The sequence below is a fragment of the Drosophila santomea genome, chromosome 2R, assembly GCF_016746245.2.
Source record: "Drosophila santomea strain STO CAGO 1482 chromosome 2R, Prin_Dsan_1.1, whole genome shotgun sequence".
Classification (NCBI taxonomy): domain Eukaryota; kingdom Metazoa; phylum Arthropoda; class Insecta; order Diptera; family Drosophilidae; genus Drosophila; species Drosophila santomea.
Genome location: NC_053017.2, coordinates 13,393,395 through 13,409,101, shown reverse-complemented (window position 1 = coordinate 13,409,101; position 15,707 = coordinate 13,393,395). Strand labels below are relative to the sequence as shown.

General features: G+C 37.9%; 1 protein-coding gene and 3 non-coding genes across 13 annotated transcripts in view; 3 read left to right on the top strand and 1 right to left on the bottom strand.

The window, feature by feature from the left end:
* LOC120447008 (protein hu-li tai shao) overlaps positions 1 to 15,707 on the bottom strand; it is a 30,879-nt gene that overhangs the window by 10,221 nt on the left and 4,951 nt on the right. For all 10 annotated transcript variants that reach the window (XM_039628315.2, XM_039628317.2, XM_039628316.2 and 7 more), the window contains 7 exons: positions 10,601 to 10,649; positions 3,089 to 3,215; positions 2,518 to 3,001; positions 1,738 to 2,449; positions 1,553 to 1,676; positions 407 to 517; positions 47 to 341 (listed from right to left, as the gene is read on the bottom strand). In XM_039628315.2, coding sequence (XP_039484249.1) covers positions 47 to 341; positions 407 to 517; positions 1,553 to 1,676; positions 1,738 to 2,449; positions 2,518 to 3,001; positions 3,089 to 3,184 — 1,822 coding nt within the window. In that variant the 5' untranslated portion in view covers positions 3,185 to 3,215; positions 10,601 to 10,649. The remainder of the gene's footprint in view (positions 1 to 46; positions 342 to 406; positions 518 to 1,552; positions 1,677 to 1,737; positions 2,450 to 2,517; positions 3,002 to 3,088; positions 3,216 to 10,600; positions 10,650 to 15,707) is intronic.
* On the top strand, positions 6,472 to 6,553 carry Trnas-cga. Its single transcript has one exon. It is a non-coding gene; the product is annotated as a tRNA-Ser (tRNA).
* Trnav-aac lies at positions 6,867 to 6,939 on the top strand. The gene has a single exon. It is a non-coding gene; the product is annotated as a tRNA-Val (tRNA).
* Trnav-aac lies at positions 7,292 to 7,364 on the top strand. Its single transcript has one exon. It is a non-coding gene; the product is annotated as a tRNA-Val (tRNA).

The following is a 15,707-nucleotide window of genomic DNA, read 5'->3' as shown; positions in this document are numbered from 1 at the left end:
AGCATTATAGGTAACTATTTGGCTAAACAAAATGGTGCTAACTTACATTCGCCATGCACCGATTTCTTTTTGCGCTCCACCGTGCGTTTGTATTCATTGAGTTCATCGTCTGTGACGTTGTCGAATGGGTTCTTAGCATACGGAGCCTTGTACACAGTGGCATTGTGCTGGAAGCCACGCTGGATGATTCCCTTGGAAGCGGCACCCATCATGACAACATGGTCGCCGGCCTGCGAGACCGTTGCATCCTTGAGCCGGCTCGCCTCGTCCCATGTCACGCCCTCCAGAATATGCGACTGTGGTCCGGCGGAAATCTTATCTGCCCGGCGGTTGTCCTTAATCTGTTTCAAAAAGCGCTCCCAGTTAATAACAAATTTCATATGGATTACAAGTTTTGAATACTGACTAGTTGCTGGACACGCTTAAATTCCCTTGGATTGGTTCCTGCAGGCACAAACTGGAGTGGATCTTCTATCCTCACTGGCGTTGAGTGGGTGGGGGAACCTTCAGCCACCCACTGTGATATTTTGTTTTATATTGTAAATTATGTGTTGTGTTGAGGTAGGTTTGGGGTGGTATTAATGCAAATAGAAAAGAAAGAGAAAGAAATTTGATTTTAATGTGGATTGAACACTAGGATTCATATCAATATGAGAAGATCTTAAAAATAAACATTCCCTTTAAACTGTTGGATCGATTTTTACACATAAAGTCGCCTTATGTGAATAATTTTACACCAGTCTTAAAATTAATGTTATATTTAGGCATTCCAGTGCACGTTTTTCAGATTTTTTTATATTTTACATGTACATGTGTTTGATCCATAAACATCCCTAGATAGGATTCAAATTCAATGATCAAATAAACATAAATTAACTAAAATAACAAGCATAAATGATTTTGTGCCTTGAATAACAATGAAAACAATCACAAAGAGAATAAAAGAAAGATAGCATAAAACATGCAAAGAAAAATTGTATGAATGAAAAATAATGCGGTTAAATATGAAATCATTAATTCAGTAAATAATAAAATGTTTTATTTATTAAGTAGTGATTAGTATTCATAGCAAATTTCTTTCTCTTTCTTTGCATTGTTTTAGCGCTATTGTCTTGTTTTTGAGGCAGCGAAATCCCTAAATGAGGCACAAAATCATCTATGCAAATTTGTATTTTTCTTTATTTTATTTATTTGATTAATGCACATTACACAGTATGTGTTTGCTTGCTAGCAAAGCACGTAAAATAATTTTGGTTTAGCACGAGTTTAAATTCTATTTCCAAAGTATATAAATATATAGAATTTGTATATTGATTACTTTCATTTACTTAAACTCTAAAAATTTTATGCGTGAATATTGTTGCAGCTTAGTAGCAAAGTTGAAACTAAATCTGAGTGCTAACGAAATGGAAATCATATATGGGTATAGTAAGTGGAATGTCTGTAAAGAGTTGGAGAAATCGGTTTCCAACAATTTCAACTATTTTCCCTCAATCTCCTTAAGGTTGGTGGTTTTGGTTTGCTTCATATCTTCGAAAGTAATGATTTCTACCTTTGTAATCTTCTTGGGATCCGGAGTGCCGGTCTCCAGAACCTCGACCTTTTGGTAAACGTTCGGCGAGTTGAGCCACCGGCTGCGGTCGCCGCCTTTGCGAATATCTCCTTTCTTCCAGATCCTAGTTGGAAAGAGATTTAATTAGGGATTGCTTTGGGTACAATTTTAAAAGATTTCCTTACCCTTGACGGAAGAGCTCCTCCTCCTCAAGAAGATAGCCCAGTGATGAAACAGCTGGCGGTAGTTCGACGTCGTTCTTAGGCTTGGGAGGATCCGATTTGATCAGTGGATGGCGGTAGATATAGCCAGTGCGATAGCCAGCATTATCCAGCATACGCATCAAGGCCTCGAATTCAGCACCACCCACACGCCACTTGGGCGGACTGCCCACCTTGGGTACGGCTTCAGCTGCCTCCTTTTCAGCAGAAGCAGCACCATCTTCGCCAGCGGCGACGGCGGCAAACTTCTTCTCCAGATCCTCCGGCGGACGGCGTGACTGCTCGTAAATGGCCTTGCGCGACTCCTCTGGAATCAGCACCAAGTTATCCAAACCGACGGGCAACAGCTTTAGTTGGGTCTCGCACGCCTGCACAATGTGACAGGCGGCGAAAAAGGCTTCCTCGATGGTCTCTCCGCAGCACAAAGCACCGTGATTAGTTAACAGAATAACCTTGGAGTTGGGACCAAGGCTGCGAACCAATCGATTGCGCTCCTCCTCGTCAAACAGGCCAGTATAAGCGTGAGTGGTGATCTCGCCCAGCACACAGGCATCCTTGGTCAAAGGCAACAGACCCGACTTTAGTGAGGAAATAGCCACGACTGGACTGCAACCGATATAGATGGCGCATCGAATGTCTGGACGGGCAGCATGTACCACCGAATGGAGGACAAAGTCTGCAAGAGTTAAAACAAATATATACATTTCATATGCATAATAATAGATTAAATTGTAAACCACTTACGACTCTTGTTGCCGCCAAAGTTGGTGGTGCCCTGCTCGACAATCTGTCCTTGCATGTCCACTTTGTTCAGCGCTGAGGCAGTGATCTCGTGGTAAAGCAGGCCGTATGGATTAACCAGGAAGTACTCCTGATCGACCTTAAGTCGGGCGGTGATCTGAGCCCCTAGACCCTGGGTCCAGCCGTACAGATCGAGCAGACGGAATGTGGCGGCCAGCTTGCACCGGAGTATCTTCTCGCCCTTGGCATAGCCCATGGACTCGACGCCGCGTATATCGTTGATGGGCACCATGCAGTTGCTGCTCTTGAAGACGTTGCCCACCCTGGACACTGGTACGCCCACAATGTCCGACAGCTGCTGCAGGATTCCACTAGCGCCAGCTCCTCCATCCCGCGCCGAGTCCACGATACGCTCGAGCTCCTCGCGGAACAGCTTCGAGCCCATTATAGCCTCGACTCGCTTGCGACGCTCCATTTCGCGCATATCCTGTAGGAGGAGAAAGTAAAGTGGTGGTGAGTGTTTGGTGGAGGGGTGGGTTGTTATCCAGTTGGGACTTCGACGGCCTGCACTTACCTGTTCAATATCCGCGGGACGTGCTTTGCTGTTGTCATCATCTTCGCCGGCAGTGGGATCTATGCCATTCTGTGGCGGTTGCTCAACTTCAGTCATGATGTATATCCCTTGTATTTCAGTTAAAATGCTGCAATTAAATGACGGAAAGGATTTTTCCCAATTTAGAATACGTTCTTCTTCAACTTGACGCTCAGCTGGAAAATTTTCGACTGACCTTAAAAACTGCAGGGCAGTAGCACCCAAAAAAGAGGGTGGCAAACAAGAGAGAGTGGAAAACGAAGAGAGTGCAATGCAACCACCCAAACGAGAGAGAGAGAGACCCTCAAAGAGCGGAAAATTGACAGGTTTCCCTGTGAATGTCAAAAAGTATTTTGGGGGAAAGCAGAGAAAGTGGCGGGGTGACAGAATGGACTGCCGCATATTTCCACTTTAGTTAATTTCTAATTTTGGCCAAAATAAATTCTAGATTTTAGGGGGAAATCTCTGGGGAAAACGATATGTACATCCGTATATTTTCCCATATCCACGTGCTGAAACGACAGCATAAACGGAATCGGTGAAATCTATTTTAAGATCTATTTGGCTTTTTGGGAAACCCAAAATTGATGCCTAGAAAATCAAAACGAAAAGAAGGAACTACTACCTCGATCACAGAACGAAAGAGCGAGAAACCAAAATAAACAAACCAAAATGTGTGCTGCTCTTTAAATGTTTAGGCGTGGTGCGTACAAATACCACGAATTTTAACCTTCAAATTGTTGTAACATTCACCAGGCGAATAGTTCTAAAGATAAATAAATAATGTCACGACTAAGATAACAAATCGAAAAACAATTTCTTGGCTCAGCCAAAAGTGCAATTCGAGCCAACTAAAAACGAACCGACTTTTTTCAATTCCTACACGATGACACACTTGAAGCAACAATAAACCATAATTAATGTGCATTATGCTGACCCGATTTTTTACAATTACACCCACTAGCAATTCTTTAGTTCTACGCGTAATTAAAGGCATAAAATGTGCCAATTTGGAGAGGAAATTGCTAGAGGCAATGGAATGAAGAGGAAAACTTCTGGAAAAGACTACACAGACAAAATTTGTTGTATCTTTGCTTTAAGTAAAAACATCTTGTTTTAAACATTTTTCTTTAAAGCTTTTCTGTTCCACTCAAATCAATTAATAAAAAAAAAACCTTAAAAAAAACTTTCTTTACATATTAAGATTTACAAGTTTTTCTGTGCAAGGTATAACCCATTCGTGGGCGGCACCTTTTGTAGTCAGCTTATTGGCTTAGGAAAAGAAAACCTGCTTACAAAAAGAGGAATGCACAATGAAATTGCATTGCAAAAGTGCATTGCCAAAGGCCTTATTCGCTGCTGACTATGCCATTTTGCTAATTATGACGTATTCGCAGGCAACGCGTGCCGCATATTTTAGTTGCTCTTAACAACAATATCGTGATGTTAGGGTAATTGAACTTTGCTGCCAAACAGAACCCCACCGCAATGTGCGTGGGTGGCGGTAGAAGTTTTTAGTTTTGCCAGAAATAAACCCGAATATGCTGAATAAACGCTTTTTAAGTGTGTCCACGCAAAACAAAAAAAAAAAAACGAAATGCAGACGAGCTAGGCAGTTTTGTGTGCGTCGGCGTTGAATAAACTTAACAAGCCAAAGACTTGAATTTTCCTGCGTGGGCTGATTCAGACTCCTCCGATTTGAGTTGGAGGTTGGAGGAGGTTGCGTAGGTGGCAAAATTTTGATTAAAGTAAAGAAAAGAAGAGTTCCTACAGACGACAATTTGATTTCTCACGCGCTGCAATAGCCTTAAAAGATCTCCAATATTTCATTGTAAACCGATTGAAGTTGCAGTGCAACAGATAAAATGTTGAATGGACCGAATAAATGCCCCACTGGTTACCGAATATAGTCAAAAGTGTCAATGGACAAAAGCCAATTGGAAATTGTATCAAAGCCTGCATAACATTTGGTTTGTTGAACCCTAGCAATGCCAGACAACTTCTTCAAATCACTCTTGATATTTTTTTCTCTCTGACCTTTTTATACGGAAGACAATAATTAAATTTAGGAGCAGCTAATGCCACAGCGACGTCATCCTCGTCGCCACCGTCGCGTCAGCGTCAGACAATTGTTGTTGACATTATGCAATTACATCACACTTGTTTGCCGCGGGACACACCCATGTCTTTCAATGGATAAACTATGCCGGCTCCGAAACCGGCAAACCGAAAACATATATAAGCACTTTTTATGTTGAGAAGATTGCGAAGGCAAGGCCGATAACACAGGTCTAGCTGCCAAATAGTTAACAAAACACAAACGCACATTCTGTCCAAGATAACATAAATAAAAGTCAGGCAAAATAAACTCTAACCAAACTAAGGATAAATAACTAAATACTAAATTATCTTTTACATGTATTGTTAGATCTATGAATATAAATTTCTTGTCATGGACTTGTCTTTAGTTTTTAACCAAAATACATACATTTCGCACTTCAATTTGCACAGCTCAAGCCAGTTGACCCAGAGAACCAAACACCCTCAATATTCATATGGTTTTCACACATATGCTGGCGTTAATTAAATTTCCCAAGTATTCAATTATCGCGCAACGGAAGAGATCTTACGTAATCTTCCACTCAATCGAGCGCAGACCAGACAGCTGTCCCATCGCCTCAAGTGCGAGATGTAAGAACGGCAGGCAATAAGGTCGCTCGCAAATGAGTTCATTCAGTTTTAATAATGCAACAAGTCACTCAGTAAGTCAGTGGAGCACATGGCCAGATTCAATGATGATGATGATCATGTGGAAAGATTTTATAAGCTACAGAAAAAAAAAAAAAAAAACGACCAGACCACTCCCATATGGCGGCGACAACAATAAATATTAGAAAAGTTACAGAAACAGAGAGCAGTAAAATAGTGACAAGTGTAAATAATAATAATTTGTAACCAGTCGCTTTTAGAGGCAAATAAAAATCTGTACATTCATTCTGCGAAATAGTTTAAACCCAGCCTAGATACTAAATCACTGCAGGCATAGTTTATTTACATTGATCTTACCTCTACAGTGGTTTTAAAAATAAATTGGATTATACTTTTACGGAGAAATGCTTATGATACTGTTGTATAAAATTGACGATGTGGATCACTAGGACGACTCACACACCGTGAAAATATATACGTTTTAATCTGCGAAACAGTGTCAATAAGAACTCGCAATGTTAGCAAGTCCCGCAGTAGAAGGTTTCGCACCAGACCAACCCCCAGATTTTCCAGCCAGCGCACCACGAATGAGTAAGAGGGCTGTGCTGCTCCGACGTCAGTTGGTATATTTCACTTTGGACGCGCTCGCTTCACAAGCAGTCGTGGCCGAGTGGTTAAGGCGTCTGACTCGAAATCAGATTCCCTCTGGGAGCGTAGGTTCGAATCCTACCGGCTGCGATAGAAGTTTCTTTTTACTTTTTTTTACTATGAAAACCAGTATATTTTTTCAAAAGCTACAGAAGTACTATAAAACGAAAAATTTTCTTAAAACTAGCTAGGGATAATAAAATAATACGGAACCCGATTCCTATTAATTTTTTTTATTGCACAATGGGCGTTCTCCTTGATCTGGATATTTGTTCAAATTATTTAGTACACTTCTCATTCATAATTTTTAAATTATTGTTGTTTCTGTTAGATGAATATTTTTCTACCCCTATTTGTTTGCCACACCAAAACTGTTCGCTTTTCGGCTGCCCGGCTTTCAGCTGTTTCCGTGGTGTAGCGGTTATCACATCTGCCTAACACGCAGAAGGCCCCCGGTTCGATCCCGGGCGGAAACATGTCGTCCTTTTTTTTGTTAACGTGACAATAAAAATTTTTTCTCCTCGTGGCTGCGTTATTTTTTTTATTAATATTATTATTTAACGTACTTTTTATAAATGAAGACACACAAATTTATCATTTTCATGTATTAAAAAGATGGCGAAGTAGTAAAGAATAATTCCAAAATCAAACGAAAAGGTGCAAAAAAGGAAGGAAGGAAAGGTGCAAAATAGAAGATATAGTTGCTAACTATAATCGCGTGAAACGGCCGAAAAATAATGTTTCGTTTAGTTTCCACTCGTTCCATATTGTGCCGACACTCTATGCATAAAATGTAGTATTGTGACTATGACTGCGATAGTTTCAACTGTTTCCGTGGTGTAGCGGTTATCACATCTGCCTAACACGCAGAAGGCCCCCGGTTCGATCCCGGGCGGAAACAGGTTGACTTTTTTTTTCTTACCTTGCCGCGATATTTATTTTTTTCTCTGCCTGCGGCTCCACTCTTAATTGTAAATATATCCGTTTAAATATAGATAAGCTAAATAACACGCCGTCTGCCATTCAGGGGCATATCTACGACCTGTCATCACCAAAATGTTTTCATCGCGGTTCTGGAGCTTTATCTCTTCTCACATTTGGGCATTTTACCGTCCGTGCGTGGAACTTCTTAATAAGGTAGTATCAGATCTTCTAGCCGGGGGAATATTCACATACCCCTCGCTAATTTTGTTTGTTTTGCTAACAAGCTGCCAGTTTGTCTGGCTCGTACCCGTCCGTTCTTCTTTCCTCCTCTGTTTTCTCCTCTACTCAATTTAATTTATTTTTTACTTTACTTTAGTTCTCAGAGTCCAGAGATCCATTACTAAACGTCTACTGAAAGTCGCGTGTGAGTCGCGTGTCTTGAATTACAAAATCCGCACATAAATCTCATCAAAATAAGCGCCAACGCCCATTATGTATGAATGAAAAAATAAAAAAAAGACTTGAGAAAAGTGCATAAATAAGACAATTGCTGCTTCTGGTTGAAAGAAAACAAAAGTTAAATGACAACAACAAGTGGTCAGGTTGAACGAAAGGAAAATGGTTTGTTTTTGCTTTGCTTTCGGGCTTGTGCATTTTGTCCGCCCTTGATGTAGAAAAAAGCCTTTTTTGTAAAGTCCAACCAAATGTATTTCTTTCGTTGCTTTGGTGTCTTTGACTCACTTGGCCAAAGGCCAGAAAAAAAGCTTGCCCAATTTGTGTATTTTTGATTCAAATAAATTTAGTTTGTAAAAGTGCCAAATAAACTTGAAATCTGCACAGTTGTTGAGCTTGCTTGACGTGGATGGTGGATAATTAATTAATATTGCTTGGTGAATGGTGAAATATGAATGAATTCATATGTGCCAAAACTTTTGGCACGGAAAATATAAATTTAGATTTACTTTCGTTAAATTTTGGTATTGAAATCAAACCAATTATCTTTATGTTGCTTGTTATTGTATTTGCTCATCATACAAGTTAAGTCCTTAAAACAATCTTGTTTGTAAAGTATGACATCATCGAGGACATTGTCGCACCCAAAACCTTCCCGACTCTCCCCAACAACTCAAATAAAACTTCATCCCCATTGGAATATGACGTCACTTCCTGTCATTAACTCAAAACGAAACGCAAACATAAACAGCCGAGCCAACAGAACCACCACCTCCCACCAAAGTGCGCCCACTCCAAGGATATTTTTACGAGCCGCGTGGAAGCATTTCCCGGCCGGCAAACCGTGGCGCCACCATTCCGGCATTTTGTGGCGCCGCCAACCAAATTGCATGGCAACACGATGGTAATGAAAATGCCGGCCACAAAAATTAAAAGCTGAACAAAAAAAAAATAGGAAATCAACACTGTAAGGACAATAATAAGGAAAGCCCAATCAGAACTTGGGCGTGTCGCGGGACAGGTATTGTCAGAAGGAATCGCGCCTCATTTCACTTGTCCCAGGAATTAAGGTGGATGATTGGTGGTTGAACTCTGGTGACCCCGACACGCGATCGGAGACCGCTGCGTGTTTACGGTTAGTTTGAGTTTCCGGGATAATCGATGGAATGCCCAACGACACACACATGTCCTTAGCGACAGTAACTTAATCTTTATACGAAGGCATATTTGCAATATTTAATGGGGTTTTAATTGCACTGCCGCCTACAGTCTACAACATCCGGTTAGTTTGGCAATTATTGAAGGTTTGAAAACTATCGACAGGAGCTCACATAATGATTATCACGGGTTGCTGAGCCTTTAGCCGCAATTACTGAAACCATTTTTAAGGGGTTTTTTAGTTTCTCAACTATATTTACATAATTGAAACGATCACATAAGATTTATCGCTGCAAAATATAGTTTTTTTACCTTAAACAAAGGCTGAATATGTTTTCAACATATATGTATATAGGGCGTAATAAAAAATAATGATTTACAATCGCAATCGACCCACAGCTAAAATTGGGAATCCCCATTGAATTTCTAATTAAAAGCAAGCGGACATTATCCAACTTCTTTTGCTGTATACTTTTCCTATTGGCTTTGCGGTGACCGTAAAACGAACCTAAGAGGAAACTTTTTACCCCGATTGCCAAAATGAAAAAAAAGAAATGAAAACCGAAGTTGGTCTTCGGTTTGGTTCAATGACCCATTTATGAAAGTGCTAGATGAAGGCAAAACAATCCAATCTTCTTTGCCGACTGTCTGTTTATTGCTCCATTTATTCGCCACTGAAAGCCAGTGTACCATGCCCGAAGGGTAAATCTGAATTTATACATAGTACACACATAGATATAATATATATATAGCATTACGCACATACTGAAATGGTCGTAAATGAAACAGTCGGTATAAAAAGCGCCAAGCAGACTCAACGCTTAAGTGGCTTTTAATTCAATTTCAAGCGAAGCAGAAAGAGAGCATAAAGAATGTATGATGTACCAGTACCAAAAAGTCCAGTAAAACAAAGGTCATCCTTAATTGAATTAGAGGTGAAGTTATGCGTGGCATGTAAAAAGTTTTGGAAGCACTGCTGCCCAGTTATCAAATGAGGTACAAAAAGCAGAAGATTTGCTTTTCAATTACTTGCCACGTAAAAATATACTTATATCAGTGTGTCATGTAATCAGTTAAAACTTTCTGAATCGGCTTATCGCACATAAAGGTAAAGAGCCTCGCCCCCATGACATCATCTTTAGTTGTTGATTATAAAATTATGAATACGAAATCTATGCAAAAAGAGGGAATAATCTTCGCTTGAGTGCCGTACAAATCATGTATTTCTCTTTGACGGTCACGGCCTCGATTAGTTCTCAATTAGTTCGGCAAACAATACAAAAAATAAAAAAAAATAGAATAAAAACCCGGAATACAATTAAATATCGCTCAAGTGTGGCGTAAGCGAAAAGTTCAAAGTTGAGAGAGGTGTGGCTTCCTCGTCTCTCTAAAATGAATTCAAACCTCTCCTCAGCAAACAAGAGTCAATAAAAACGAACGAGAGCCTCAATCACAATGATTGCAAAAACCAAAAGCAAATATGTACCGGCAGATAAAGTATAAAATAAGTCAAGAGAGGAGTCTCGAGTTTGTTTGCTTCGTTCTGTTATTGTTTGCTTGCTTGGCACTTGACTTATGGGCGTGCACAAGACTAAAACTCACCTTAAAATTGAATTTGTTGCGTCGTTATAATACTTTTATATTGATGTGCCTGCAAGGAATCATGAAAAAGAAATAAAATTAGTAAAATTGAATATAAGTATTTTATTAGGGAAAGTAGTTTTCACCATTAATAATGTATTAGCTTGAACATTAAATCTCGATAAGAAATAATGAATTTTAGTATTTACAGTATTGAAGAAATATTTTATAACTATGTCTTACAACAAAATAACAACTTGTGCAAAATCCCTATGGCATTCTATACTACTTTCAACTTAATGTTGTTTTTTTTTTGTTAATATACAAGTAAGTATTTAATTTGCTTGCCATGACAAAGTACATATTCTATAACATATTCTCCGAGCTGAGAGCATTTTCCCTTTTCTTGGCCGATTTTCTCGTCTTTCATCGCAAACAGAGAGTTTATTGAGATGCTGTGTCTACTGCTCGGCGGTCAGCGCCTCTTTTCGATGATGTCATGTGAATATTTTTAGTTCGCGCACGTTAAAATATTTTCGTACTACTCGTTATTTTATATTGCGCTTTGCACAGACACACACACACACACACAGATAGTAAACAATACAATCATATGAGACTCTCCCAGCAAACAAAATAAAATAATTAAATTATCGGGGGGTAGGCGGAAACCAAAACTGGATTCTTCGCCAGAGAAAAATCACTACATGGAAAAGCCAGAAAAATTTGCATACAAATTACTGCATTACGAGCTGATAAGCATATGGGTATGGCCGAATAACAATTCAATTTAATTTAATAACACCTTTCTTCGATGCGCTCAGGTGATCTTGCACATTTCACTTGCCACGCACAAGTGCAGACTGAAATTGGCCAATAAATACTCTCTAAATGTTTATGCGTGAAAGCCCAGACACGAAACTGCATTGCTAATGCAGTTTAGGTGCTTCTGGTGTTGATTTACAAACTCGGAGGATATAAACGATTATGTAAGCCGCCTCTTTCGTGCGCTACACAATTGTTTTTTTGAACCTCCTCCTTTTTTTTTTTTGTAATATTTCCTTTTTTTTTGCATTATGAATTCATTTATGCGGCAACACGTTTGCGCTTATTGTTGCTCCAGCTCAGCAATGATGTTATATGATGATGATAATGATGATGGTCTTTTTATAGAGCTTTATTGTGTTGCCCTCGTGTTTGGCAATGCTTCAATGCAGAGATGGTGTTCGAAAAACCAGATTTTTATTGACATTTTGGCCCAGAGTAGTGGGTTAGCCAGGCATTTAAAAGAGGAAAATCATCTGACTGGGAATTTAGAATTAAAAGTTTTAATGTTGACGGAAGAGCAGCAATTGCAGTGCCATTTATTGTATTATGGTCAGCCACTTGTCACGTTTGTACAGCCACAAATGCAAATTACACTTAATTCCATAGTGTTTGCATTAATTACAACAAATTGTGGTAATTTAAGAATACGCCAAAAAAAAGAGAACAACATAAGAACTCGTTCCCATTTCCCACGCCCACACAACCGGAGTGAACGAAATTAGCCTAAATTCCAATTTAAATTTAGTTCAGTCGGATCAGACCGCCATAATAACAGGCTTTCAATCACTTTCGGTCGACAGGGAGGGAAATATATACAATAAAAGAGAGGAGAGAAGATACAATTCAATTGAAGTTCAAGCGCAGCGCAGAAGAAATGCAAGTAAGAAATGTTAAAGAAGGCAAGAAATGCAGACACACAGCTCCATCATCATCTGCCCATCTTAACAGAAATTGTCTACATTTTTCTCCGCTTCGCTCCCCAACTTTTCGATATAATTATCCACATTGTTTTGCTTTTCCTTCTGCGGGTCGCCAGCTTTTAAGGCTGAAAAAACAACAGCAAACAGTGACAAACACAGTTGACTGCACTTCAAGGCATTGTTTGAGTATAGAGATCTTTATCTTCTACAAATTATGTGAGTTTAAATATTTTTTGAGTTCAAAGAGCTCTGAAAAATGTTGGTTGCTTTTCTGTTAAAAATACAAGTCGGTTTTACTTTTTGAACTTAACTCAATACTAAAGACTAACCGCAAAGAAGATAATTATTTTTTTAGTAAATGAAGATTAAGGTTTCAAGCAAACCCTTTAAAGGGTGTAAAAGCTTCGACATGCTGACAACTCTTTTTTCTTTTCTTCAAAGATTTATGTTGTGTTGGGGCAGTTTGTTGTTGCCTGATGCGGCGGCCGTGCTGCTTCTGCAACTGTACATTTGTTATTGCTTGTCGCTGTGCATGCTGCTGTCTCTGTATATCTCTTTAGCTGGGTTTCTGTGCCCCGTTTATTGTTGTTCTTGCTGTTTTATTGATGAGCTGCAGTTGTTTAGCCAGCAGCAACATCTCTCTTTTTTTTAATCTTGCTTATGTGTCTCTGTTTTGAAGCTTGGCACGTACGCCTCTTTTATTTATTTATGTGTGAGGGTTTTTAGGCTGGCTATCTCCCTCTCTCCCTTTCGCCGTCTCACTCTGTTGCATCTTTACATCAATTGGCTTTGGGGCAGAAACAGAGTAGAATTTATTTTTCGATTTTCAGGGAGCCATAAATATGAAGCACTCCGCTCTTGGACAAATTTGTTTTTCGTCTTAGCCAGAGTTGCCAGACTCGCAGGGAAACTCCACTGCAGGCCACATTAATCCAAATTATGCAGCTTAATCCTAACCATTTTCAAATCAATTAATCACCAGTGATGTGACGTCAGTGAGAAATTTGATAAGCACACGCTTAAGTAAACAATTTTCAGCTCCCAAATCAAAAGTCATTAGGACTGGTTGGACCCATCAAATGCATTTGCATTGACGGACACGCCTCAATGAAGGTTAGAAAGTTGGTATTTTTGTCTACTTGAAGTGCATTTCTTATCGTTTTTCTTTTTTGTTTTATTTGTTATTGTTTCGGGGGCTCACAATTTCGAATTTCCGTCTCATTTCCATTCCACAACATTTTTCGTTGGTTAGTTTCCTCAACAATTGTTTACAGTTTTAACTATGCACTTCCTCCCGTGAGAATGAAATGCACACAAAGAAAAAAAGAGTCTATTTGATTTTATTTTCGTTACTATTGAATAAGCAACTATTTAGAATTTTCCAAAGATGTTTTGCAGCTCAAAGAAGCTGGGTCCGCCAAAATCGAATTTTTGAAATTTGAAAGGTGGAATCGTTTGACCATCGTTTGACCATGTTTGACCACCAATTACTTTTTTTTGACCACGTCCAGTTTTGAAGATATGGATTTTCGAAAATTTTCGAAAATTTTCGAACTTCAAAAATTTGACTTTTTTGAACTTTTTTTTTTTTAAATCGCAATAACTTCGTTTGACCACGTTTGACCACCCTTTAGAATTTTGAAAAAACTTTTAGTTTAGAAAATATAAGCACTTAAGCAATTAAGCATTTTTCATACCCCAAAACTAAATATTTTCAAACAAAATCGTTTGACCATCCTTTAAAAATGCTTTTTATCGTTTGACCACCCTTTAAAATTTTTTTATTTCGTTTGCTTACCCTTAAAAAAAAATAAAAACGATTTCCCACCTCTTAAAACTAAATATTTTCAAAAAAAAACTTTTGACCATCCTTTAAAATTGCATTCTATCGTTTGACCACCCTTCAGAAATTATTTTTTTCGTTTGCTTACCCTTAAAAAAAAATAAAAACGATTTCCCACCTCTTAAAACTAAATATTTTCAAAAAAAAACTTTTGACCATCCTTTAAAATTGCATTCTATCGTTTGACCACCCTTCAGAAATTATTTTTTTCGTTTGCTTACCCTTAAAAAAAAATAAAAACGATTTCCCACCTCTTAAAACTAAATATTTTCAAAAAAAAACTTTTGACCATCCTTTAAAATTGCATTCTATCGTTTGACCACCCTTCAGAAATTATTTTTTTCGTTTGCTTACCCTTAAAAAAAAATAAAAACGATTTCCCACCTCTTAAAACTAAATATTTTCAAAAAAAAACTTTTGACCATCCTTTAAAATTGCATTCTATCGTTTGACCACCCTTCAGAAATTATTTTTTTCGTTTGCTTACCCTTAAAAAAAAATAAAAACGATTTCCCACCTCTTAAAACTAAATATTTTCAAAAAAAAACTTTTGACCATCCTTTAAAATTGCATTCTATCGTTTGACCACCCTTCAGAAATTATTTTTTTCGTTTGCTTACCCTTAAAAAAAAATAAAAACGATTTCCCACCTCTTAAAACTAAATATTTTCAAAAAAAAACTTTTGACCATCCTTTAAAATTGCATTCTATCGTTTGACCACCCTTCAGAAATTATTTTTTTCGTTTGCTTACCCTTAAAAAAAAATAAAAACGATTTCCCACCTCTTAAAACTAAATATTTTCAAAAAAAAACTTTTGACCATCCTTTAAAATTGCATTCTATCGTTTGACCACCCTTCAGAAATTATTTTTTTCGTTTGCTTACCCTTAAAAAAAAATAAAAACGATTTCCCACCTCTTAAAACTAAATATTTTCAAAAAAAAACTTTTGACCATCCTTTAAAATTGCATTCTATCGTTTGACCACCCTTCAGAAATTATTTTTTTCGTTTGCTTACCCTTAAAAAAAAATAAAAACGATTTCCCACCTCTTAAAACTAAATATTTTCAAAAAAAAACTTTTGACCATCCTTTAAAATTGCATTCTATCGTTTGACCACCCTTCAGAAATTATTTTTTTCGTTTGCTTACCCTTAAAAAAAATAAAAACGATTTCCCACCTCTTAAAACTAAATATTTTCAAAAAAAAACTTTTGACCATCCTTTAAAATTGCATTCTATCGTTTGACCACCCTTCAGAAATTATTTTTTTCGTTTGCTTACCCTTAAAAAAAAATATTTTCAAACAAAATTCAAATAAATCTCACAATTTTGGCAAAATACTCTCTCTTTCTCTTTCTTACTCCCAAGAAACGATTAAAGACCGGAGGTGTATTTGTATAGAACCAACACATGCATATAAATAAAACACACATACACGTTTTCGGTTCTGCTATCTGCACTGAAAAAATCAAATTTAATAAAAAATGAAAATACTTATTTTTAATGCTTATGAAAACCCCAAATTATGTTGGAT